A 25,914-nucleotide genomic window follows, 5' to 3' on the forward strand; every position below is an offset into this window, starting at 1 on the left:
TGCTTCCTTATTGTATGGAACAGAGACACTCAACTGTGTTGAAAATGGCTGAATACATGAAAAATTTCTAATCATGCTGTACCCTGTGATTTATTGAATTACATGTTATTACAAATATGCTAAAATTACATGGCCATTGACTTAAGACTTTACAAGGAGCTCTGAAGTAAAAGAATGACTAGATTCGATAGACAAAGTCTCTATATGCACTGTCATTTTAAACTGTCTTCATGATCCTAGTCAAAGCAGTGGGGTGGAGGCCAGTGGCTGGACTGCTCTGTTTCTCTGTCAACACTGACTCTCCCCAAGAGGTTTCCCATTAATTCCTCATTTGTTGTCAAGATGGGATTTGCTACAAGTGTTAGAATACTAAACCATTCATTTAAACCCAGCTTTCAGATTTTTTTCCTGGGTACTAAGAGAAAAACTATATTTATTTCTCATAAGATGTTTTCAACAAGTGTACTTATATTTTAATCTTATAAGCCATTAAAAAAATCATTAAAGAACATGCAATCCCCCTCTTAAGTTTGACCAATCATCTGAAAGTTTTAGTGGAAGACTAGCGTACTAGAACTTGATATTTGTCGCTGCTGATGGAGTCTCTTACACATTGTATCCCATTCACACTGTCTGGCTTTAATCCCAGAGTGGAGGCCTTAGATCTTTACATTGGTTTCTTGATGTAACCTCTGGACTGTATTAGAAGGGATGTGTGCAAGATCACCAACTACATCTCCCAAGCAATACCTCATCTCAGCAGCTAGACATGGTTTCACACGGCCTCTGTTGCAGAGCTTAGTTCTGAGATTACATCCAGCAATACTATCTAAACATATAAGTAGCCACAGGATAGTGGTGAGTGCTCACGCAGAAAGAGCTTACTCAGAAGAGTAAAAACACGTGGAAACAGGAACAGTTAAGGTGTGAGAAGTCATGCTGGTCTACCACAGACTGATGTTTGGTGTGGAGAGGTAAATGCAGCTGTTTCCCCTGAACTGAAACATTACCCTCTGGAGGGAGGAGCGTCTCAGAAGACTGGGGACAATTAGAAAGTTACAAGATCCACCAGGCAACCATCCAAGGTTATAAAAACAGTGTATCTCTGGTAGAGCTGCCAGCAAGGTGGGCTTTTTTGCTGACAAAGTCACCTACATGCTCCATTTGCACTGGCTAAACTTACGTCAACTTGATACAAGCTAGAGTTCTGAAAGGGAGAAACTTCAGTTTTTTAAAAAAAAAATGCCTCCCTAAGATCCAGCTGTAAGTCATTTTCTCAGCGATGGGTGGGTAAGGTACAGCCCATTGTGTGTAGTGCCATCCTGGGCTGGGGGTCCTAATTTCTATAAGAAAACGGTTGAGCCAAGCTATGGGAAGCAAGCCAGTAAGCAGCACCCTCCATAGCATCAGCTCCTGCCTCCAGGTTCCAGCCCCATTTATGTTGGGTCAGGTTCCTGTCCTGACTTCCTTCAGTGATGAACAGTGCTGTAGAAGTGTAAGCCAGATAAACCCTTTCCTCCCTAATATGCTTATTAGTAATGGTGTTTTCTCATAGCAATAATAACCCTAACTAAGATAAATATGTATCCCTAACTAACCCATGCTTCTGTAAGTAACCCAGATGAACTCACTGGTTCAACTCTTATATGCTAGCATCTGTTGAATTGAATGGCAGCAATTGTTTTATATATGTGTTGGAAGAAAGAGGAATTCAGATGTGCTGCTAATTGGTTTATTGATTTCACAATTTCAATACCAAGTGTTGAGAGTGATGTTCTTTAAAAGAACATACACAAATTTATGTTTAGAGTTTCTATTTGATATTTTTGAAGAAATAACCATAAAAATAACATAGCCTATGAACTGTAACAAGTTTATGATCCAGAAACCACCAGTTCTGCTGTTTATATTAATGTAACAATCAGAAATCTTAAATATACAATCACGGGGAAATAAAAATATATTGAAAAGAACAGAGAGGCTTCCACAGCAGGGGCTGAACATCTTAAATTCTACAGTCAAAATATATTTAAACTGTTACAAGAATCAAAGGTAATTTGAAATATAATATACCAACTGAATACTTCTACATTTGAACTCATGAGATGGGTTTCAGTAAAGTACAAGCATACTAACTACATTATATAAGATTACCTTTCATATATATATGTATGATATATATATGACATATATATATCCCCAATCTAAAACATACCCAAAGTCCAAAGACTTCCCAATTTCAAGCATTTCAAATGCAAGACCTTCATCTTATACATATTTACAACACACAGATGCTCATGAAGCCATACAGAGTAAATGTGCCAGAATGTAGTTTTATAAGGAGTGAGATTATGAGGGATTTAATGTACTTTTTCCTTTTTTGGGTTCTTATTTCCAATTTTACATAAAAGTCATCTGTTTCCATTAAATTAACATTTTTAGAAATAAAATGGTTATATAATCACAAGATTTTTTTTTCCTTTTTTGCCTGAAAAGGCACATTTCAGGAATAGCACATGTCAACTTTTTATAAAGGGACTGTGCCACTCTCTCAACAAACTCACCATTGTGAGATGTGATAATAGTGTCCTCTGGTTTCAAATATATCCTCGATGCTGTGTGTTGTCTGTGCTCTCATAAAGCATATGACTGGAGTCCCTGATTGATGACTTCAAAGTCAGAAGATCCACATGATTTTAACATATTCTAAGCAATTATGTACTAAGGAATTTAGGCAGATTTAGGTACCAATAAATTGCTGTACCATTCGGGATAGTTATTAGACTTAGAGTAAAATTACTAACTAGCATGAAGAGTTAGCTGAATATATTTATATAATAATGGGTAACTGATGACTTATCAGTAATGAGCAGAGTCCTAAGATCTTGGGTCTTCTCTTTGCTATTTCCCATGTTTAGACCAGTTTTTTGGCTATCAATACATAGGTAATTTGAGTTTGATTATGAAAGGTTGCAAAGTTTCTATTTCTAACAATCTCTGTTGTCCAAATTCTATTATGCTTTTTTTCTAATTCTACCACACAGCCTTTTAAAGTTAATTAGATTAATCTTCCCCATCAGACTCTTGCCTAGCACCTGTACTATAGCTAACACATCAACACAACTTACAGTCATATGTTTTTCTCCATAGTTTTTGTCTTTTCTCTTTTCATCAATTTCAAGTAACGTAAAAGCGATAATTGTATTTGTTTGTATTTATCCCTCTACAATTATGTTTACAAACCCTTACAATATTTTTTTATGCAGGTACGAACATTGGAGGGTACTTTGCTATTCATACAATCTGCTGCTACACAGATACTCTTCAATTGATGCCTCCTATCATCTGAAATGCTCTAGAAAATACTGGAGAATTAAAAGCATCCTTGAGGATGCCCAAGAAATGAGGGAGGTTGCTAATGTGAGGAAATTGGAAATTTACTGAAGGGCTTGAGGAAATTCCAGATTTTTAAAAAGTGAAGTTGAGAGAAAACCATCAAGCTTACCAGCCATATGTTCCTCTCCTTGATGCAAAAAATCACATCAGAAGGGGCTCCCGAGCATCGATGGGCAACACACAGCTAGATGGAGACTATCTTGTATTGTGATTATCTTCTCTATTTAAGGTAACCATCCCCTACATATGTATCCATTTTCTCTCTGCCTTCTGTTGTGTCAGGCAGAGAGGCCCATGGTTATTTGGCATGACAAGTAAAAGAGCTACATGTTGTTTGTAAAGAATGAATAAAATCATTCCTTAAATCAACCAGAACCAAAACAAGCATCCTTTATTCATTATCATAAAACTCAAGAAAGAGATAGGAGGTGGGTAGAGAGAAGGAAGTCACACAGCCATTGAAAGAAAATGATAAACAACACAGTCAGGCTGGAGAGATGGCTCAGTGGTTAAGAGTACTTGAATTGAAGACCCAGGTTCAGATCCCAGTACCCTTAAGGTGGCTCTCAGCCATCTGTAACTCCAGTTCCAGTGGATCTGATGCCCTCTTCTGACCTTTGCTGGCACTGCATGCACATGGATCACATACACACACACACACACACACACACACACACACACACACACACAAAATAAAATAAAATAAAATAAAATAAAATAAAATGAATAATGTCTTTAAAAATAACAGCACAGTCAAACCATGGCAATATTCCTCAGAGAAACTCCAGGAAAAGAGCACATATTTTAAGTAAAGCAGTCATAAAATCTGATTGCATAATTCTACCTTTAATTAAAAACATGTCTCCAGTTCTAAGAAACCTAATGGTTTCACTCAAAGGCAGGCACCATTGCTGAGAATTTGCTCTGTTTGGGGTTGAGTCTGAAAATATCTGGGTCCATCACCAGCTCAGAATAAAATAATAGGTTGGATAGAGACACCAACTCATAGTATGGCATGGTCTGCATGTAAATTGACTCATTAACATTTCTCCACGTCTAGAATATGTTTACATATTTGCTCTCAATGTGTACATATATACAAATATTTTCTTATCTAAATTATGATACAGATCATGTTCCATCTGTATATTTAAAAACAATGGCACTCTCACTAAATGTTAAGTAAAAAATAAAAAAAAATGATGCTAGCCATATGGCAACCTTTGTAGCTTATGACTAGAGAAGAAAAGACATATATGATTATCATTCTGAATGAAATGGTTCACCCCTTTATTACTGCCTACCTACCCTCTGCAGACACCTAAGTTAGAAATGTGGCTGTATTTCTTCACACCCAGAGAAGTGTACCCAGAAGGATGGGCCCAATGCTTGTGGTCTAGATGAAGCCAAGTTACTAAGTCATCATGGCGTCATGTGAACCACTCCATCTGTTCCTTTCTCTATTATAGCTATCATATGATTCCTTGTGAAGTTCCTCAGAAGTTAATGACCAGGTGGTGAGAAAATGAAGTATAAACTAGCCTGCACTGTTGCACTAAAGTAATGACAACATGATAAAGCAAAAATAAAAGGATTCTGTTTAGTATTATTCCCAGAGAGATGTCTGAGTCATTTGGACTTAACTCAGCTATAATATGCATCTTCCCCAATATAAGCATAGGAAAACAACATTGCCTACTAGAGGACATGAACAAATCTTAAGTAATAATATTAGCCAATAGTAATATAAAGACTGTATTGAAGAATTCTCAAGCTATACAAAAGCCATGAGAAATTAAAATTCATACTTCAGTGTTCCAAATTATTACTACAGAAAGCATTAGCATTCCTACGTGTTTATAATAATTCTATTGTGTGTTTACTAAGACCATTCTGGTTCCTTATTTTTTCCAGAATTTTTATTAATGTGTATCAATTATAAAAAATAATGATTTTCATTATGACATTTTAATATGTGAATATAATGTATTGTATTTATATTCACCTCTAATGTGCCCTGAAGTGCTATCTTGTTTAACTTCTGCTCCATGGGAGAAACTGCACATAAAATTTACCTTCAAAGATAGGAATGAAGGCTAGCTAAAACAGAGAAATGGCAATCACAAGTCCAAATGCTCACTGTATTCTCTTTAGACGGTGACAATTGAAAAACACATGTGGAGATGATGATTGTGAAGTTCCTTTACCATGTTTAGGCAAAAACTTAAATGTTAGACTTTTTTATATTTAAAAGAGTGAAAATATACATTTGTTTATTAATTAATTAATTAATGTATTTTTTAAGCAGTTGAATAGTCATAATGTCTCTTGTTCAATAAGCAGGTAACATGAGCCTGTAGGAGAAATATTCCATGGCTGGCCTATCTTGGCTCCATCAGAGAATCTACAAATTTATAGTATTTTTAAATGAGTACTTCTTTATCATCTTGAGTGGTCTAGTTACTTTCATTGTGAAACTACACATATAAGTACATTAACCAAAAGGATACTGAGACTAGAGCTGGAGAGATGGCTCAGTAGTTAAAGTGCTTAACTAGCAAATGTGAAGATCAGAGCCAGATTCCCAGAACCCACATAAAATACTGGATAAGTACAGAAGATGGCCTGTAATTCCAACAAAAGAAGAAGGAAACAGCATCCGTACTAGAGAGCTCTGAATGTGACTATGAGACACTGCCTCAATAAGGAAGGTGGAAGAGCAGTTAAGGTTAGTTCTTGACATAAAGCTTAGGCCTCCAAATGTATGTGCACTCATGTGTACACACACACACACACACACACACATGCACACACAAATCAAATCAAATAAATAAGGGAAATGCTGAAAACAAATGTTAATTTAATGTAGAACTTTTTCCTGTAAATTTCATACAGAACATTTTAAATGTTTGTTCTTGAATCAGGTATGACAAATAGTACAAACTCCAAAGGGCACAGACATTATGATGCGTTGATGTGTTCTCAGAGCCAATGTTAGGGAAGCTGCTCACATAGGAGCAGGTTCCAAGGGTATTGAGGGTCTGGAGGATCTCTCTCTATCTCTGTCTCTGTCTCTCTCTTTCTCTCTCTGATACATTGTCTATCCTTGCCTATTTGCTGTCTGTCTGTCTACCTACCTTCCTACCTATCTATCTATCTATCTATCTATCTATCTATCTATCTATCTATCTATCTATCTATCTCTCTATCACTTTATCTAGCTATCTATCTACTACCTACCTATCATTTCTATCTCTCTTCCCCCATTTCCTCTCCTTCCCTTCTCTATCACTCCCTCCCATCCTCTCTCTTCCTCTCACCTCTCTATCAGCTTGTAAAGGCAGAAACTGATCAAAAGAATAGTATCTGAGTCCCTGTGCAGAAACACGACATTCTGAACTTCTAGAACAATGCTAAGATTACTATCTAGCTGGAGGCTTTCTAACAAAGGAAGGAGAAAAAGACACAACATTGCTTCTTCCTTAAAAGGTAATTCAAATAGTCCTGTCAATCAGCTGGTACAGGAACACACCTCTCAGGAAGCTATTTGGTCCTTAAAAAATAGTACCATGCCTACCTAAACCGTGTGGTCAGCACAGTGATTCTTCCACTGTTGTCCAGTCTCACCTTGTAAAGACACTTTCCTATACAATGAGCTTTCTTGGGAGTGCCTCATGTCATCCTATAATACAGTCTTTTTTCTACTCTATGCCTGTCTTCCCCACATAAATTCATTCCGTGGAGATAACAGGGACTGGATATTGAAGAGGCAGTGAGAACAGTGTGAAGGATCTGAGAGTTCACTGGGTTTGTGCTCTGCTGTGTCTATCTAAATCCTTTATTTGCAGAAATACATTTTTTTTCCTGAAGCAGAGAGATCTGTTCTTCAAATAGATTCAGTTTTTTGAAGCTACCTTCCACTCTTCTCTCCAACTCTCCTCTTAACCAGCTAGAGTATTTACATTTCCTTTACCTGTCTGTCATATGGTAATATGGTCAGAATAGTATACTACCTTGTTCACCTTTGAATAAGTGTGCAGCTCTTTGATCCTATTTCTTTGAACTATCTAGTTGGAAGGTGATCACAATCGTTGATTCTATTAATATGAAATGTATTGGAGTAGTTGTTACCTCTTTTAAACCAAAGATAAAAATACTTCGGCTGAATCTTCAGCCTGAACCAGGTTGCTTTTCTTATATCCCTGTGATATATTTATATGACAAGTTCAGCATAGCACACTAGTCAGAGCTCTTTATGAAGGATGGTGGAGTACAGTATTTTCCTCCAGGTATAAGGGGAGTGTCCAATTGCCATCATGGAGCAGAGATCATGCAATAAAAAAAGCAGAATTAATACATCAGACTGAGGACACATACAATACTCCCATCTGGACCCAATAGAGACCCTTCACCTAACACTGAAATCACAACACCTCCTATGAGCCTGTCACCTGACCATCTTAGGAAAGCCTCATACAACTGACAAGTAGGGGGCTCCTGAATGTTCCAGGAGATCTGTGTCTTTGCCACAGCTGACACAGCCTACAGAAGTTGCCATCCACAAATACACTCATTAGACCAACTAGATCTGTTTCTACATCTTATGTCTGAAGCTACAATCTATGCTGATGCCAGGATCAACCCTGTGACCTTGCATTCCTCTCTTTTCCTCTGCATCAGCCTCTGTCTAGGCAGCCATTAAGGCCTTGTTGAATTCCTTGAATGCTGCTGTGGTCTCTTTAACCATTTGTAGCTTTTCCCTAGTCTACATATATGCATATAGAGAGATGTAATGACTACATAAATATACAATGTGTGATCTGAGAATTCATACTGGCTACTAAAATTAGTGTTAGGGCTGGAAAGATAGTAAAAGTTGTAAATAAAAATCATAAGGGTTCACCATCTAACCTGTTAAAGAGGCCATGGACACTATTGGGTAATGAGAGGCACCCAGTCTATAAAACATTATATAAGTTTCACATTTTTGTGTGGTCCTGCAAATTGAAAATATAGTTCTAACCCACTTATTTCATTTGAATTGTTTTCCTGAAAAGTATTTCAAATGTCAGGATAAATTTTATGAGCTTTAGTCATCATCCCTTCTATTGTTCCCCATAATCTTCTTTTGTTTTAAATCCTCCCATTCCACCCCTTTCTCTGTCTTTTAAGTACAGAATGTCAGTCAGTGGCAAAGAGCAGAAGATGGATTTTGTTATTAAATTAAAAAAATACTAAGTACCTATAGTGATTGATAGTCAATAAAATGTTGTCTAGTAGATAAAATTAGTCTAGGTACTGCCCAATGCAAAACAAAACAAAACAAAAACAAAACAAAAAAACCAAAACAAACAAAAACAAAACAAAACAAAACAAAACAAAAAAAACAAAAAAACCCACCTAAAATAAACCTCCCAGGTAAAAACTGTTCTAATTCCCACATGAATATAGTGATTGTACTAAACAGAAGCTGATTAAAGCTGGCTTAAATCACTGTGATTAATTTGCTTGTGTGTTAATGTTAAATTCAAAAGTCTATAAACTAAATATGTGGAGAAGCTAGAAGGAAATCACAATAATTGGAGCAAAGATTTTTCTTTAATTAGCTGCGTTGCATCATTAAATTCCATTGTACACAGAGCTAAAAAAACAATGGCTGTTTTAGAACTAAGAGAAAAAGAGACATTTAAAAAAGATACTGAACTTCATTTATTTTCCTTGTTTTGGTATGAGCTTGTTTAAATGTCCTAATAATATCTATTAGTAAAAACTATTTTAAAGAAAACATAAGTGAACTCTGCAATAAGAAACGTATGTTAAGACAACATACTTCACATAGTAAAGAATATAGTAACCAAATAATGAATCAAAGAGAGTAATTCTCAAAAAATTCTGATACTCTTTTTCTATGAACGCACCCTGAGTACATCCTTAGGTACAACACTGTGCAATTACAGAATTGATATAATTACTGTTTTCCACTTTTCATTTTATCACTCCACAATTGTATTTTGATAATTTTAATCAATTCCACTATAAGTACTTATAGCAAGATTCAAGTATAATGTCCTAAGCATGTTGAAATGATTGAAGACCAACAGACAGAAAAGCTACATAGGCTCTTTGTTGCTATGCTGAGAACAACCTACACAGGAGAACAGAGCAGTTAATTCAACTGGCTCAGTAATTCTTATGGGGCAAGATGATGACGATGATCCAGTAACGGCAATGGAGGTGATGGAAAGTGAAGGTAGATAAGGCTTAAGGAGTGTTGTCATAAGAAACTGGAAGGTGGGAAATTGGACATAGTTCTACTGGAGGACCCAGCTATACCACTCCTGGGCATATACCCAAAAGATACTGCAACATGTAATAAGGACACATGCTCCACCATGTTCATAGCAGCCTTATTTATAATAGCCAGAACATGGAAACAACCCAGATGTCCATCAACAGAGGATTGGATACAGAAATTGTGGTACATCTACACAATGGAGTACTACTCAGCTATTAAAAACAATAAATTTATGAAATTCTTAGGTAAATGGATGGATCTGGAGAATATCATCCTGAGTGAGATAACCCAATCACAAAAGAACAAACATGGTAGGCACTCTCTGATAAGTGGTTATTAGCCCAGAAGTTTGGAATACAGAAAGAACAACCCACAAACCACAAGGAACTAAAGAAGAAGGAAGACCAAAAGGTGAACATTGCATTCCTTCTTAAAAGGGGAACCAAATACCCACGGAAGGAGTTGCAGAGATTAACTATGGAGCAGAGAATGAAGGAAGGGCAAGCCAGCCTAAATATAGCTATCTCCTGAGAGGCTCTGACAGTACCTGACTAATACAGATGTAGAGGCTCACAGCCATCCATTGAACTGAGTACAGGGTCCCCAATGAAGGAGTTAGAGAAAGAACCTATGGAGCTGAGGGGTTTGCAGCCTCTTAGGATGAACAACAATATGAACTAACGAATACCCTCAGAGCTCCCAGGGTCTCAACCACCAACCAAGGACTGCACATGGTGGGTCTGATTGTTCTGGCAGCATGTGTATAGTAGAGGATTGCAGATTCAATCATCAATAGGAGGAAAGGACCTCGGCCCCGTGAAGGTTCTGTGCCCCAGTGTAGGGGAATGCCAGGGCCAATAAGTGGGAGAGGGTGGGGTGGCAGGCATGGGGAGGGGAGAGGTAACAGGGGTTTGTTCTTGTTGTTTTGTTATTTGTTTGTTTGTTTTTTGGAGGGGAAACTGGGAAAGGAGAAATTTACATGTAAATAAAGAAAATATCTAAAAAAAATCTTTTTACAAATTACAAAAACTGATTTTGCACTTTTTTTTTTTTTGCTTTTTTTATTAGATATTATGCAAACTGGTACAACCACTCTGGAAATCAGTTTGGCAGTTCCTCTGGAAATTGGACATAGTTCTACCGGAGGACCCAGCTATACCACTCCTGGGCATATACCCAAAAGATACTGCAACATGTAAGAAGGACACATGCTCCACCATGTTCATAGCAGCCTTATTTATAATGATTTTGCACTTTTGCTGCAATGCTTAATTTCTACTCAAAATGTTTCAACTTTTTATTAATTTATTTTTATTAATGTATGTATGTCTCTGTTTCTGTGTGTGTCTCTCTCTTTCATGTGTGTGTGTGTTTGTGTGTTTGTGTGTGTGTGTGTGTGTGTGTTAGTGGTGGGGCTCCATAAAGAGTATTAGATCCCTCTAGAGCCTTGGTTCTCAGCCTCTGGGTCATGGCTTTTTTGAGGGGGAGTGTCAAACAACCCTCTCACAGGATCATCTAAGAACATCAGAAAACACAGATATTTACATTACAATTTATAACAATAGCAAAATCCCAGTTATGAAGTAGCAATGAAAATATTTTATGGTTTGGGGTCACCAGAACATGAGATACTATATCAAAGGCTCTCACCATTAGGAAGGCTGAGAACCACTGCCCTGTAGCTACAGGTACAGAGAGTTTTGGCTATTATGGAGCTGGGAACTAAAATGGGGTTCTCTGCAAGAGCTGCAACTGCCCTTAAACTCTGAGCCATTTTTCCAATTGCTTTTTGTCAACATCTTAAAGCATGGCCTTTGTATTTTAAATGTTTTTTTTTTTTTTTAGTTTACTTGTATTTTAATGTTACGTCTCATATTTACTCTTTACTAGCTAACAAGGTGACCAACAGGCCTGTGAATCTTCTGTTCCGCTGTTAGATTCTTTACTTACCTCACAGAAGTGGATATAAAATACTGTTTTCTTCTTGTTTGGTAGCATATGGCACAAAGCATTTTTAAACATGGTCTCACTGAGAATGTAATTACATGGAATCCCCACATCCCTCTCCATGCCCAGAATCTGTCTTGTGTCTTCTCATCATGTACACTATCACCCTAGCTGAAAGGAATCAATAGTCATGGCATGTGTCACACATGCACAGCAAAGCTTTTATATTTGTCACATCAACTCAAATCTGCTTTTTCTGGTTTTCAAAAGCAACTTTAAGTGTAACTCAGTACCTTTACCCAACCTCCTTCTGACTCACCCCTCCCCTCCTCTCCCTTCTCCTCCTCTGATGACTACCATTCTACATGCAAGTTATCTTTTTGAGTTCTCTGAATAGGAGACGACATGAGTTCTTCTCATTCTCGGTTCATCCAGGTCTAATTCCATTTAACATAATGTTCTCTGGACCTGCCCATTTTGTTACACATGACAGGATTTCCTTGTTTTTCTTTAAATGTTTACTTATCTTGACTATTGTGATTAGTGCAACAGTAAGCACAGGAGTGCAGACATCTTCTTTGTATGATGGTCTACTTTCGTTTCATAGTTACCCAGAAATGCGACCAATAGATCCTGTGGTAGTTTTGGTTTTAGTTTTTTGAAGGAATATTCTGTGCCATTCCGACAGTATATAAATGTTTCCTTTCTTCACCATCCTTAACGGCATTTGTGAGTTTTGCCTTTTTGTCACTGTGACAAAGGTTCTGTGCATGTTTTTCCACTAACCACATATCAATGAATATTAATCAAGTTGCAAAGAAATATGCTTTAATTGATCTTTCTTCAGTGATAATTTCACTAGGAGACTTACACTGCAGATTGTTAATGACAAATGAGAACTTCTTTCTTTATTCCTCCATGCAGCTAACTTGAGCATCCCACACATCTCTTCTTACACTTCATTGTCATTCTTCACAACTGCCCTCAATCACCTGGGCCTTACAAACCCTGCTCTGGCTTGAAACTCACTTGCTATCTGTTGAACTTCCACTATCTAAACATCTACTTTGATCATTTGTACTTTCCCCACTTATAGAATAGATCTTACACACACACACACACATATGCATATATGCACGCACATGACAAAAACACATACCACCTAGAAATGAAAAGAACAGTATCTTGCAATTTGACTGTTAGGTGTCAGAAGAAGGTGCTCTATAAAAAACAGTCTTCACTGATGCTTATCAAGTGGAATAACTCAGGATTGGCCTTCACTTCCTCTGTGCCAGCTCTAGTTGATATCCCTCTCATTTTATGTTAATCAAATGGTATAGGAAAAATATACATATATTTTTATAGGTATATAAAAATATATTTTATAGGTAGACAGTGAGACTTTAATTTGCTTTTAATGGAGAACTTTGGGTTCTTCTTTGCCCAAGGATAAAATGGATATGGGGGAAGCAGTTCCCATTAAAAACAACAACAAGAAGAAATGAGACATGAAAATATCTGGAAGAGGCATGTCTCTATTACTTGTATGAAAAACCAAGGGACAATTAAAAACTACTTATGCATGTGGGAGAGAGAAGTTAAGAAGAAAATATGATAGAAGATAATATAAAATTTTCACTTATAACAAGGAAGTTTCATTCTGTTTTTTTCCATTTTAAAAATATACATTTTAATTGGTTATTTTATTTATTTACATTTCAAATGTTGTCCCCCTTCCCAGTCTCCCCTCTGCAAGCCCTGTATCTCATGCCCCCTCCACTTTGCCTCTAAGAGGGTGTTCTCTTATCTATCCACTCCTGCCTCACCCCTCTAGCATCCCCCTACACTAGGTCAACAAGCCTCCATAGGACCAAGAGCCTCCCCTCCCATAGATGCCGGATAAGGCAATCTTCTTAAAACTTGTGTGTACAAGTGTGTGTGTGTGTGTGCATGTATGTGCAGATACCCACAGAGGCCAGAAAAGGAAATGTGATCCAGGAGTGGAACGGTAGTTACAGGCAGCTGTGAGCTGCTAGACATAGATACAAGGAACATATAATTCCAGACAGGAGCAAGGGCAGGAAGCTCTCTCAACTGCTGAGCCATTTCTCCAGCCCCCTGGAATTTTTAACTGGACAGTAAGTCTAGGGAAAAACTATGAATAGTTCTCTTAGGAGAGTGCTTGGAGAGTTTTACAGAAAATTACTAAGTGGTAATGAGAATATCACGGGGGAATGGAGTAATGAGCTGTTTTCAGAAACTGAATTTTCTCAATTGAATATCATGACTAGTACTAATTGATTGTTAATGGTTGGATGCTCTGCACCTTCTGCGCACTCAATAAATGTGATTGATTGAAATGTCACTTACAAAAACTATAGTAACATTTATAAAGCAATTGCACAAGGGAACTGTGAATGGGAAATGTATATACATCTAAATATCCTTCTTAAACATGATGATAATAGTAATAATAATAATAATATAAACAACTATACCTTCTCTGTGTCGATGCCTTTTGACATTGACCATGTTGAGACAATATAATCCATGACTCGTTCACTAAGGCCTTTTGGGACCTGATATAATTTCAGGAAGTCTCGAACATTATTCAGCATCTCGTGGTAACGGTTGGTGTTGGCATACATTTGTTGGAAAATTGTTGTAACATTTCCAAAAATAGTTGCATAAAGAAGAGCTGAAATAAAAGACATGATAGAAATAAAATAGATATCTCAAGTGAAAAAATTACATTGGCTAAATCAGTAAATAATGTTACAAAAATCTCTCGTTTAACTTTCAGAGGCCAACACACATGAAGGAAGCCCTGACTACACCGCTTGGTACCTGCTATGCTCTCTACAAAGATTACCACAGAACAAGTCATGAACTCAGTGTGCATCACCATCCCAAACAACCTGGAGGTCCATGAAACTGACATGAGTATTTCATAAAGAATCAAATGACACAAAGTTATAAATTTGCTAAAATTTCTAGTCCTATTTTATTTGCTTATTATTACTGTGTGTGCTTCAGCATTTGTGTGCATGTGCACGCATGCAAGCATGCATGTGTACAGACAACCATGTGTATAAAGGTCAGAGGAGAACTTCGTGGCATTAGTTCTCTCCTCTGACCTTTCCATTGGTTTGAGATGGAACTCAGGTCACCAGGCTTATGTGGCAAACACCTTACCCACTGTGCCATCCCACCAGCCCCACAGCATTTCTGGCTTTGTGTCCCCCCAGCTCCACCCTCCCAAGGGTCTCTTAGTAAGTCTCACTTAGTAAGTGCACATTCCTCTCCCAGCTTACTCCTTCAGCTTTTGGAGTAGTTCTTTGGTTATAAATATTTTTGACAGAACATCAGAAACACAGGGATGGGAAGAGATTAAAGTTCTCCACTTTTAGAACTTTGTGTAGAGAAGCAGGGATGAAACTAAAAGCCAAGGGAGCTGGAGAGATGGCTCAGCTGTTAAGAGCACCAACTGCTCTTCCGAAGGTCGTGAGTTCAAATCCCAGCAACCACATGATGGCTCACAACCATCCATAATGAGATCTGATGCCCTCTTGTGGAGTGTCTGAAGACAGCTACAGTGTACTTACATATAATAAATAAATAAATCTTAAAAAAAAAAAAAAGAAAAGAAAAGAAACTAAAAGCTGAAATAAAACTTTCAGCGTAGAGGAGTCAATAAGCTCATGTCAGTACAGAAAGACATAGACATGTTTTGAGCCATCATTTTGCCATAGTTGTGATTTGTCTGCAGGGGACTATGAATGGAAATGAGTTCTGCCTAGGTCTTAACTTAGACTACAGTAGCTCTTCTCTCTCTGGATCCAGTCTGCCAACAAGTAGCTACTGTGGGGAAACTTTGTAAAAGTCACTGGGTTCAAACCCCAACTAAACATGCATCTATCACCTCCTCCCCATCACTTTCTTATGAGCAGGAAACACTGCTGAACACAGGTGGCACTGTGCTCTGATTTTAATAAACACCATGTAGCAAGTGCAGGCATTCTAGAAACTTCTCATCAACATGTGTGATCAGCAGAGATCACTTCTATCTGTCATCTTCTAAGCATTTGAAAAAAGAGATCACTCCTTGAGAGAAAATATGAGCTATTTGCCTTTGAAGTTTCACAGCCAAATTCAGTTGGATATAAATAATGTAAAATCCAGCCAGCAAAGCAATTTGGGATCCTGTCTATATTTTTAGTGGGGGTAGAAGGTCATTTGTTTCTCTGAAATCAGATGTTCCCCTCTGAGTATAATATGTTGTAATTCCACAACATAGGCTGCTATATATATATATATATATATATATATATATATATATATATATATATATATATATATATACATATATATATATGTATATATATGTATAACCTCTGTAGTTTTTACTTTTTTCTGTTATTTAGGGATTTGAATAACAGATCAAAAATATTTTTAAAATAGGTGTTTTTTAGTTAAAAATAGGTAGAAATATTTCTAAATTGAGTCTTTAAAATTTAGAATAATCCTATTTAAAAGCAACACCCCCTCTCAACAAAAGGTAATCATAGACATGATGTCCCCTGTCCATCACTGTTGTGCTTAAGTACAGATATAGCAACAATATGAACAAATTAATAGAGAATAATCATTTATAATATGCAAATATATATTTTCAGAAAAGAAACAAGCAGTGTGAGTTTTTAAAGAAATAATGAATAACTGCACATTAATCTGTGCACTAATTATTTTCTGTAACAGTCCCCAGTTTTTAAAACTTGCCAGTCAATATCATAGGACTACTTATTGTTTATGTGTAATTAGCCATTAGATCTTAAGTTTCTACACCAAGGTCAATGCCCACTTCTAGACTTGTCATGCTGCCAGATAGAGACCTGAGGCCCCAGTGGAACATGTCTGTATTCTGCACATTATTACCTCTGGGTAGCTGAAGGGGTTGCAAGGTAAGAATATACCACCTGCAGAGTGCAGTTGCATGGACTATGACTCTAGGTTGCACTGAGCTGAGCCCCAGATGAGTTTGGACTTTGAGTACAATAGTATGTTAGCATGGATGGCTGATGGGAGCTTACGAACATTCCCTTAAGCATGGGGTTCAGAAAGAGACAGAATAATCCTGTGGCTTCTGACTACACATCAGTAACTTTGGATGAGGCATCTGGGCTTACCCCAACCCTTGAGAGATTGGAGTACTCCAGTGTAGACTTGTAGCTAACCTGAACTTAAGTTCTCATCCACTGCTAAAGTAACTGCAGCCACAAAGCAGATGCTAAACTTCTGAGACAGGCAAAAACAAAGTCACATCTTCAACTAACAGTAATGGACAAAATGAAGTGCCAATAACTGACTATGTAGTAATTAGTCTATACACAGCCATGAATTTTTTTTTAAGGCCTTTAAGGAAATTGCACAGACATCAAAGAAACATAGAGAAACAAGTCAATATTTTACCAGAGAAGACAAAGAGGATGGTTGTAACTTAAAAACTAACATAAGATACACAGACTATAAAATGGATAAGCAGTTTTAATAGAATAAACAATGAGCAGATTCACAAAAGTCTATCAAAGGAGAAGAAAGAATGAAAAACAAAAAAAAAGTTCACAGCAGCTTTGGGACAGTATTAGAAGAGCAGCCACTTGTAGTGTGGCATTCAAGATTGTTAAAAGGAGAAAAGCATACTCAAAAACACAGCAACAAAAAACTACCCAGTCCGAAATGGAAAAGAAAGTAAAATGCTGGTACATGAAGGTCAATGTCACCATACTTGGGTTCAAGAGTCACCATGATTGACTCAAGTCAATGAAATCTATCCCACAATCAACTCTCAGAGGTTCAATGCAAAGAGAAGTTTCTTGAGAAAGCAAGAGAACAACACGCGCGCGCGCGCACACACACACACACACACACACACACGCATGCATAATGCACATAGACATATATGCACACATGCACACATACATACATGCACATATATATTGCAATTACCTGCTTCCAGTAGAAATACCATAGGCCAGAAAGAAGTAGTATGATGAGATTGTCACATATACCAGACAATGTTTCTCAACCTGTGGGTAGCAACCTCCATAGGGGTTGCATATCAGACATCATGCATCTCAGATCTTTACGCTACAATTCATAACAGCAACGAAATAATAGTTATGAAGTAGCAATGAAACTATTTTATGGTTGGGGGTTACCACAACATGAGAAACTGTATTTCAGGGTCAAAGCATTTGGAAGGTAACAAACTACTGACCTAGGAGAAAATAAGCTATCAATAAAGGATATTATACCTAGCAAGGCTGAGGTTCAGAGATAAAGATATCCTCAGACAAAAAAAAAATATCACTACATGACATGTCCAAAAAAAGAAAGAAATAAAGAAAAGAAACCCAAATTCTTTAAATAGATAGAAAAGCTGCTAACCAGCAAGAAAGTACTGGACATTTAAATTCATTAGTAAAAGGAACCACACATGCTAAGGACACCCTAACACATACACACAGTACATAAACCAGTTATGTCTAGCATACACACAAAAAGCAAAGTAATCAAAATTAATAACCACATTAATATATGAAGTAGGCAATAGAGAAAGATGTACAACAGGACATCAAAACCCACTATGAGGAATGGATGAATATAAACATATTAGTTTTTTTTAATCTCCTCTCCCTCTTCCTTATACTCTTGTTTCTTTTACACCACTCTCATTTCAAAAGGCCTTACTTTAATCAAGTAGGTTCCTTGTTGTTTTTAAGTCCCACTGTAGCCAAAGCAAAAAACAATGATAGACTAATAATAATAGCAAGGAATCAAAACTCCCTCTTAGGAAAAAAAAATCACTCAAGCATGATAAAGAAGACTACACAAGGAGAAAGATATTAGAAAAACTAAGAACGAGCCACAAAATGACAGAAGCAAGATAATACTTAATAATTATGTGAAATGTAAATAACTTAAATTACCCACAAAATACATGTGAAGAAACTGAACAAATAATAAGTAATACCCAACTATGTGCTCCTTGCCGCAAATGACCATGTGCCACATCTTTTCTATCTCTCTAAGCATCTTCCTTGTGCTTCATCAGTAACCTCTGCTCCTCTGCTTAAAACTCCATTCCTCTCAAGGGTCTTCCCCTGACCACACTGGATGAACATTCTCTTGCACCAGGATTCTCAAGATCCCTGACTGAAACATCATTAGCTCTGCTTTAATTTATATTTATGTGCTTATTTATTAATTATTCATCTTCCACGCTAGGGAGGCAAGGCCTATAAAATGAACATAGGCCTTTTCCTTTATGCTCATCTCTATATTTGACCCCAAAGAACATACAGTTCCTCAGATATAGTAGTTGTTTAATATTTTTCTAGTAAATTCTATTCTAAAAATAAAAACCAAACAAACAAGAAACAGTTTTCCAAAACATTTCTTTCATATAAAAACTTATCAAATACATATTACTGAGACAGGTATTGTGATGAAATATTTAAAAAGAAACATTCTATATACCCTAGTCACACTGACATAAATAAATTGGAAAGCCTCATTGCTACTTAGCAAACATAAATGCTCAGGATGGAAGTGGCTTCACCTCCAGCTGTGTTGAGATACATCACACTGTTTTTCTTTCTGAGCAGAGATAGTCAGTTACATAGTAATAACGACAAGGATGATATGTGACAATTTCAGAAGTATGTTTTATATATTTTTGTAGTCTTTTAGACATAATGCAACTGCTAATTTTGTAGTCTTTGGTCTTAATAAGACTTAGTAAATGTCTTATGTAAAGGATTACTCTTCCTTTAGCCATTACAAAAAGATTACTGTAAAGGGATGGTGATAAATACTTGAATACCCCTGTCATTCAGAGGTAGCATTCCCTTTCCCCTTAAATCTTGTCATACCCCAATGGTATGTGTTGGCTGTGACTGCACAATAATATCTAGGCTTAAGCCTTGAAAATCTAGGAAATTCCAGATCTTCATTATTTAAACATCTCTGAAAATTTAGTTGCCATTTCATGAGGAACCTAAAGTCTCCTAGATACATCTTCATAGAGAGGAATAAAGAACCCTGGCTAACAGTCTTGACCTTAGACCAAATAATTTTAAATATTGACATGAGCATGCATTTATGATAACATTTAAGATTATATCCAATCATCAGTTTTCAGTGTATTCAAGATATGAAAGATGAGGCCACTGAGCTGTGATTTTATGTACAGCACACACTGTGACTGCATCAGCTTAGCAGCTATTCAGGTGAGCCAATTAAAGGGTAGCTGTCTCAGGCCCAATCAAATCATTCCAGTCAATACTAAATGAAACAGAAATAATTCATGTCCCAAGTCCTCCATAAGTCACAAATCTATGACATAATAAATTGTAGTTCTTTTTTAAAAGCCACTAAGTTTGATTAGCTATGCAACTGTAATAATTTAAATCATAATAAAACAGAGTAGCTCTCCGTGGGAGAGAACCTGGGATGGGAAGGTAGAGAGGCTCTAGCCTTACATGTCATCATGCCGGAGTGAATTTGTAAACAAAGCTTTTCAACATTAAGTATGGTTTTATGCTTCAAAATTGAAAGTACTCATTCTTCTTATAAAGTCATAAGTGAGTGCTTAATGTTTTCCAACAATAGATACAGATTGGGTGGATCTCAGAGGAGTTAACAGAAAAAAAATTGGGAGAGAATACATTCAAAATAACATGTATGAAATTCTCAAAGGATTCATGCAAATTTTTTGAAAAGATTGAATGACGCCGGTATAAGTAATGATAAATATCAGTATTCACTTAAGAACTGTTCAATTTACTGTAGTTTTATGGAGTACAGATTGTATGCTAGCCAGTACGGTAGACCCTGGGACTAAAGTTTAAAAAGAGACATTATGTTTTAGGGCTAAAACCTTTGTCACTGACAACCAATTGGAGTACCCTTCCCTGGAGAAGAATACCTCTCTTACTCCCAACTCTGATTGGCTGTCTTTAGTTCTTTGTACAGGATTGAGTCCTCATGAGCTATTCCCTGTCTAGTTTGGAATGTCGATTGGTATCAACCTTGTTCTGTTGACATTTGGGCGGTCATGCTGGTGAGACTATGGATGTTGCTTCTGACCTTACTGTGACACACACACAATATCACAGCAAACTCCCTTATCCTCCAGCTCTTAACTATCTTTCTATGCCTTCTTCCTCATTGTTCCATGAGCCTTAGATGCAGGAATGTTTTATAGATGCATCATTTCCATTGGGTACACATACACATATGTGCAGGCAGTAACAATTAATGGAAAAACAGGCCATGAATTTGAAGTGAAGTGAGGAGGGTTTATGGGAGGGTTTGAAGGGAGAAGGGGGAAGGAGAAAATGTTATAATTATATCAGTCTCAAAAACCCATGTATTTGAAATATGCCCAAAAGGAGATTATCAGCTTTAAAGAGTATGCACAACTTCCTGTAGTTAAATACTAATCTTAATTATCCCAAACCACATTTTTGAAAATTTGAAATTTGAAACATTACATTTTAAAAATAATAATATAATAATAAGTAGACAAATAAACTTATAACCATTCAAAGCATATGATCAGTAGTTTATTTTTCAGAATTGAATAATTTGTAGAGCAAAAAAAAAAAAATCTATATTCAGGCAATTAGCTGCCGAAGCCTCCACTAGTGAGTTGGTAATGGCAGCAGATAAAGTAATGATGTCAGGGAAGGTTCTGGAAAAATACGTTCTGCATTCATTCCATTTTGCTTGTTCTTGGGTCAAGCTGCACTCACTATGTTCTTATTAACAATCTTTTCTTTGTGGACTCCTTTGTGCTTATTCACAACAAAAATCAACCCTGATTTTTTTTCTAATTACCTTCCATGTATGAGTCATAAATGTGACCATTGAACTTAGACAGAGTTACCCAAAAACTGACGTGGAAATGCAATTCTGGAGATTGTGGTTTAACCATCATTTGCTTCCTATTAAATTCCCTGAATCCCACCTTTATTGATGATATCTCAGAGGTGAAAGAATGAGACTCATCAATGTGTGTGGTTATTTGTGCCATTTGTTGGAGCAATTGTAGTGGCTGCAGTTTGGTAAAACACAAAGCCTCTTCTTCAGAAGTATCTGGTGCCTGAATGGTTCTCCTCCCACCTCACCTTTCAAGGTCCCTGTTTTCCTTTGATCATTTTGTCAATGAACCATTAACATAGGGCCTTTCCAGACCTTCACATAGGAGCCAGACATCGTCTTTCTCTAGTCTTCATTTAGTCTATACTCCATGCTAGCCAGGATCTGCACTGTACCACTTGTGTCTTAGAAGTGAATCTCATTAAATACTTTGTGTTGTGTGCCAACTATTGAAAAGAATTTAAAACTCTCAGAGATACTGGAATTTTGAGAAAGGAATCCAATGAGGCAATACAAACTGATGAAAAACTATTTGAATGAATGGTCTACTTGTAAGAGAAACTAGGACGGAACAGAGGTCATTGCATATCAAATTTTAGCATAAGGTTGGAGAGATTTCACTAGCCTAGATCTGATCTTGTGTTTATCATAACACTCAACTGCACCAAAATAGTCCTAGTAATTGGCATTGGACTCTATATCATTAAGATGCTTTTAAAGTTAAGAAGAAAGTCATAAACCTGCACTTATCATTTACTAATGTTATATCAAAGATGGAAGGAAGAGTAAGTCAAACAGAAGTATAAAAAGAGATTTTAATTAAAATCAAACAAGAATTCTAAGAAATCAAAGAAAGCAAAATGAAGTACCAAAGTCACTTCTCTCTCCTATGTTTTCTTTTTCTTTTATGTCAAGTAAACCAATTTTCCTTCTTCTCTCTAATCCACCACAATTTGTGTAGACTTTTTTTTTTTAAAAAAAAAGTATACTACATTTGCTTATACAGTTATAGATTTTATAATGTTGATTTAAAAAACTAGCTGAATAATATATTGGTTTCATCAGTTCAGATCCATTTCTAAGAGGTTATATATACAAATGATCCCTAGATGTATCAATTGTCAGGCAGCCAAAGAAAATTGGGAATTAAAAACTGCATGTTATTAGACTAGTGTGGAGTTTTTTAGTCTGCTATGTAAGCACAGGAACTTGAATTCTCCTGAATAACCTGGATGAAGCACATATTCCCAAGAGTTTACAGAAAAATGCTGGGTATGGTGCCATGAGATTATAACCCCATCACTGGGGTAAGGGAGTATATAGGCACATATGGGACTATATACAGGAGGATACTTGAAGCTCATTGGCCAGTCCATTCTAATAGATAAGCTCTAGCCCAGGGAGATTCCCTGTCACCAAAGAGGTACATGGAGTTCCTGAGAACTATGCTAGTGGCTGTCTTCTGGACTCCACAATTATGGACACACATGTATGCATACCTGCACACATATACATGTGTACCTGCACAAATACTCTTACACATAGATGCACACAAAAATAAATAAATATAAAATGTACATTATCTTTCAAAATCTCTAGCTGTTTCTAAGTGTCAGACTCCTTTTTTAATTAGATGTTTTCTTTATTTACAATATCTCCTTTCCCACCTTTCCCTTCAAAAATAAAATAAAATAAAATAAAATAAAATAAAATAAAAAACTAAAACAAATCCAAACTCTTATCCCATCATCTCTGTTTTGTATACCTCTCCTCACCCTGAGCTCTCCTCACAGTATGTGCTTCACAGTTTATTATACCATACCCTCATTTTTATTAACTAGTATATGTTGGTCAAATACCCTTTTTATCTGCACTTTTCATAGACATTGGTGAGGCATGGGGGTCTGTGGTTTAGAGCTGTACTTAGAATAGTGACTACAGATTGTTGGTAAATTCTGGGCCACTGTGAACATCTAGGCAGTTGTGAACATCTGGGCAGCTGTTTTCAAGGCAATAGGACTAATAGTAGTTTTTTTTTTTTTTTTTTTTTTTTTTAAAGAGTGTTAAGTTTTAAAATCTTGGGAACTCTTGGTTGTATGTTCTGATTTTTATGATAAGCAGGCAGCATGTTTATAATTACATTCTAGGTGGAGACCATAGATACTATTAGAGAAGAGTCAGGTACAATATAGGTAATGGAATAAGCACAAGAAACCGGGCAGTTATGATAGTGATGGCAGCCTTTGCTGTGTTTACTCTGAGCTTCATGCATCTCTAAAATCCCGCACTATCTCCCTAACTCTTTATTATATTCTCATTGTAATTACAGGGGAATAGATCCTGGAGGTGAATCTGACCCAAGACAAAACTTGATCAGAGCTTCAGTTTCAAAAGCTATTCAACCCAGCATTCAAAGCAACTTTATGGTTGCAACTGAACACAATTACTCTCTCGACTCCACAGAAAACCACAGGTAACACTATCATTTCTCTCCTTGAAAGTGCTCGGAGTTCTCTCACATGAACAGCAGGTTTCAAAGAAGAGCTCTGAGGAACTAGAGTGCACACAAACCAGAAACAGTGTACATCCCTTAAATGATGCATGTCAAGAGATAACATGAAGACCTCACTGGGCTGAGATGGGACACAGCAAGACTTTATGTCTATTATGGTTCCTACTTTCAAAAAAAATCAGTTATTTCTACTACAGAAAGCAAGTTGGCTAATAGCTTTGTAAACAAAAGGGAAATGACAGTTCACCCCACTTACGCTGAGAATGGCAACTTATTCATTAGGGTGCATATCAACACTAATCAGGATTGATTTTTATTTTCCATGAATTAAATTCAAGAAAATTAGATACATATGCTTGTGGCATAATGGCATTTCTAATTAGTGAATCTTGGAGTGCAAACTGCCCAGGGAACATGAATAATACAGTTCTAACATTTATAGTGTTCCAATGCCACTTTCATATTCTGAATTATTAAATCATCACCATATTCAGAAACCTTCCAGCAAAAACTAGCTCCAAAGCTACATATGGGCTGCGAAGACAGTCCCTCCATGTGTCAGGTGCAAGGTCAGGCCATTGAACTCAGGAGCAGGTAAACACATGTTTGAGTAGTGACTTCTAGCCCCTTTGCTAAAGCACTGAGGTGGGGTTGGGGGGAACTAGCCCATGTACAGAGAGGCCTCTAATGATTTTCATTTTTCCTGCTTAGCTTCTAATTTAAAAGCCATAAAACCCTCAAGTTTTCAGAATAGATAAATAACATTTGGGGTGGGTGAAGTGGAGGCCTCCATGCGGGAGCTGAGGAGACAGGTGGGTTGTTCTAAAATTCCATTCTCTGAACATTCATGGAACCTACAGAGTTTTTATATGGTAGAACACAGACTAGCCACATCTTCCACATGTGAACCTTTGTAACCACCTAGACCAAGGACACAACCAGGCCCTCACATCCACTTCCACTCCTCTGGCTCTTGATTCTCCTTATAAAGCCTCTCCTTGAGTTTTCATTCTTCTTACAGAGCTTCTTTATACTCGTGGCCTCCTTTCCAGTAGCATCTAGGATCCTATGGTTCCATGATGACAATGGCCTCTTAGCTGTTTACACTCTCCAGAGAGTTGTGAGTATAGTCTGTACATAACCAAAGGAAAAGTCCATAAAACAAAAGTCTTCTGTTATTTTTCCCATTAAAAATGTTCAGTGTGTCCTCACAGACTAAGAAATAAAGGTAGCTTGAGCAAAAAAACCTATATACATGGTCTACATGTGGGCACAAATTTCCATCTACCATGTTCAGTACTTTGTATTTTCCTGTGAGATACACTGTGCCTTCCCTTCACTGACTCAGCTCCTGGAAACAAGACACTAGACCTTCTTTTTCAATCATGTCACAGCTTTGCTGAAAGAATAAATAAATAAAAACTAATTTAGCCTCACCTTGTAACAAAAAAGGTATAAGGTATTTCCTATCTGTGTATAGATAACAAAGCATAGCTACATATCTCCTGTTGCTGGACACAATGCACAGATTATCTTATTGCACATTAAGATCTCATAGGCCACCTAATAAATACTCCATTAGAAAATAAGCAATCTGATTCATGAGTCAACTTATTTTCTAAACTCTTCAAGCAGGCTCAGCATCATCTATCCTTCATAATATCCAAAGCTCAACAGCCACCATCAAAGTAGATTATTAACAAAAGCAACTTATACAACAAAGGTAGATTATCTTGAGAAATGCACAACTAGCTTATGTGAGCACAGACACTAAATTACACGTACATGACCAAATTTTTCTAAATGGGCTTTTAGAGAT

At 36.8% G+C, this 25,914-nt stretch overlaps 1 protein-coding gene across 1 annotated transcript in view; it reads right to left on the reverse strand.

Annotated features, from left to right (window-relative positions):
- Positions 1-25,914, reverse strand: part of Kcnh5 (potassium voltage-gated channel subfamily H member 5) — a 289,555-nt gene that overhangs the window by 97,783 nt on the left and 165,858 nt on the right. The window contains exon 8 of the mRNA XM_031356245.1: positions 14,137-14,336. Within this exon, the coding sequence (XP_031212105.1) occupies positions 14,137-14,336 (200 nt within the window). The remainder of the gene's footprint in view (positions 1-14,136; positions 14,337-25,914) is intronic.

The sequence above is a fragment of the Mastomys coucha genome, unplaced genomic scaffold (genome assembly GCF_008632895.1).
Source record: "Mastomys coucha isolate ucsf_1 unplaced genomic scaffold, UCSF_Mcou_1 pScaffold6, whole genome shotgun sequence".
Lineage (NCBI taxonomy): Eukaryota > Metazoa > Chordata > Mammalia > Rodentia > Muridae > Mastomys > Mastomys coucha.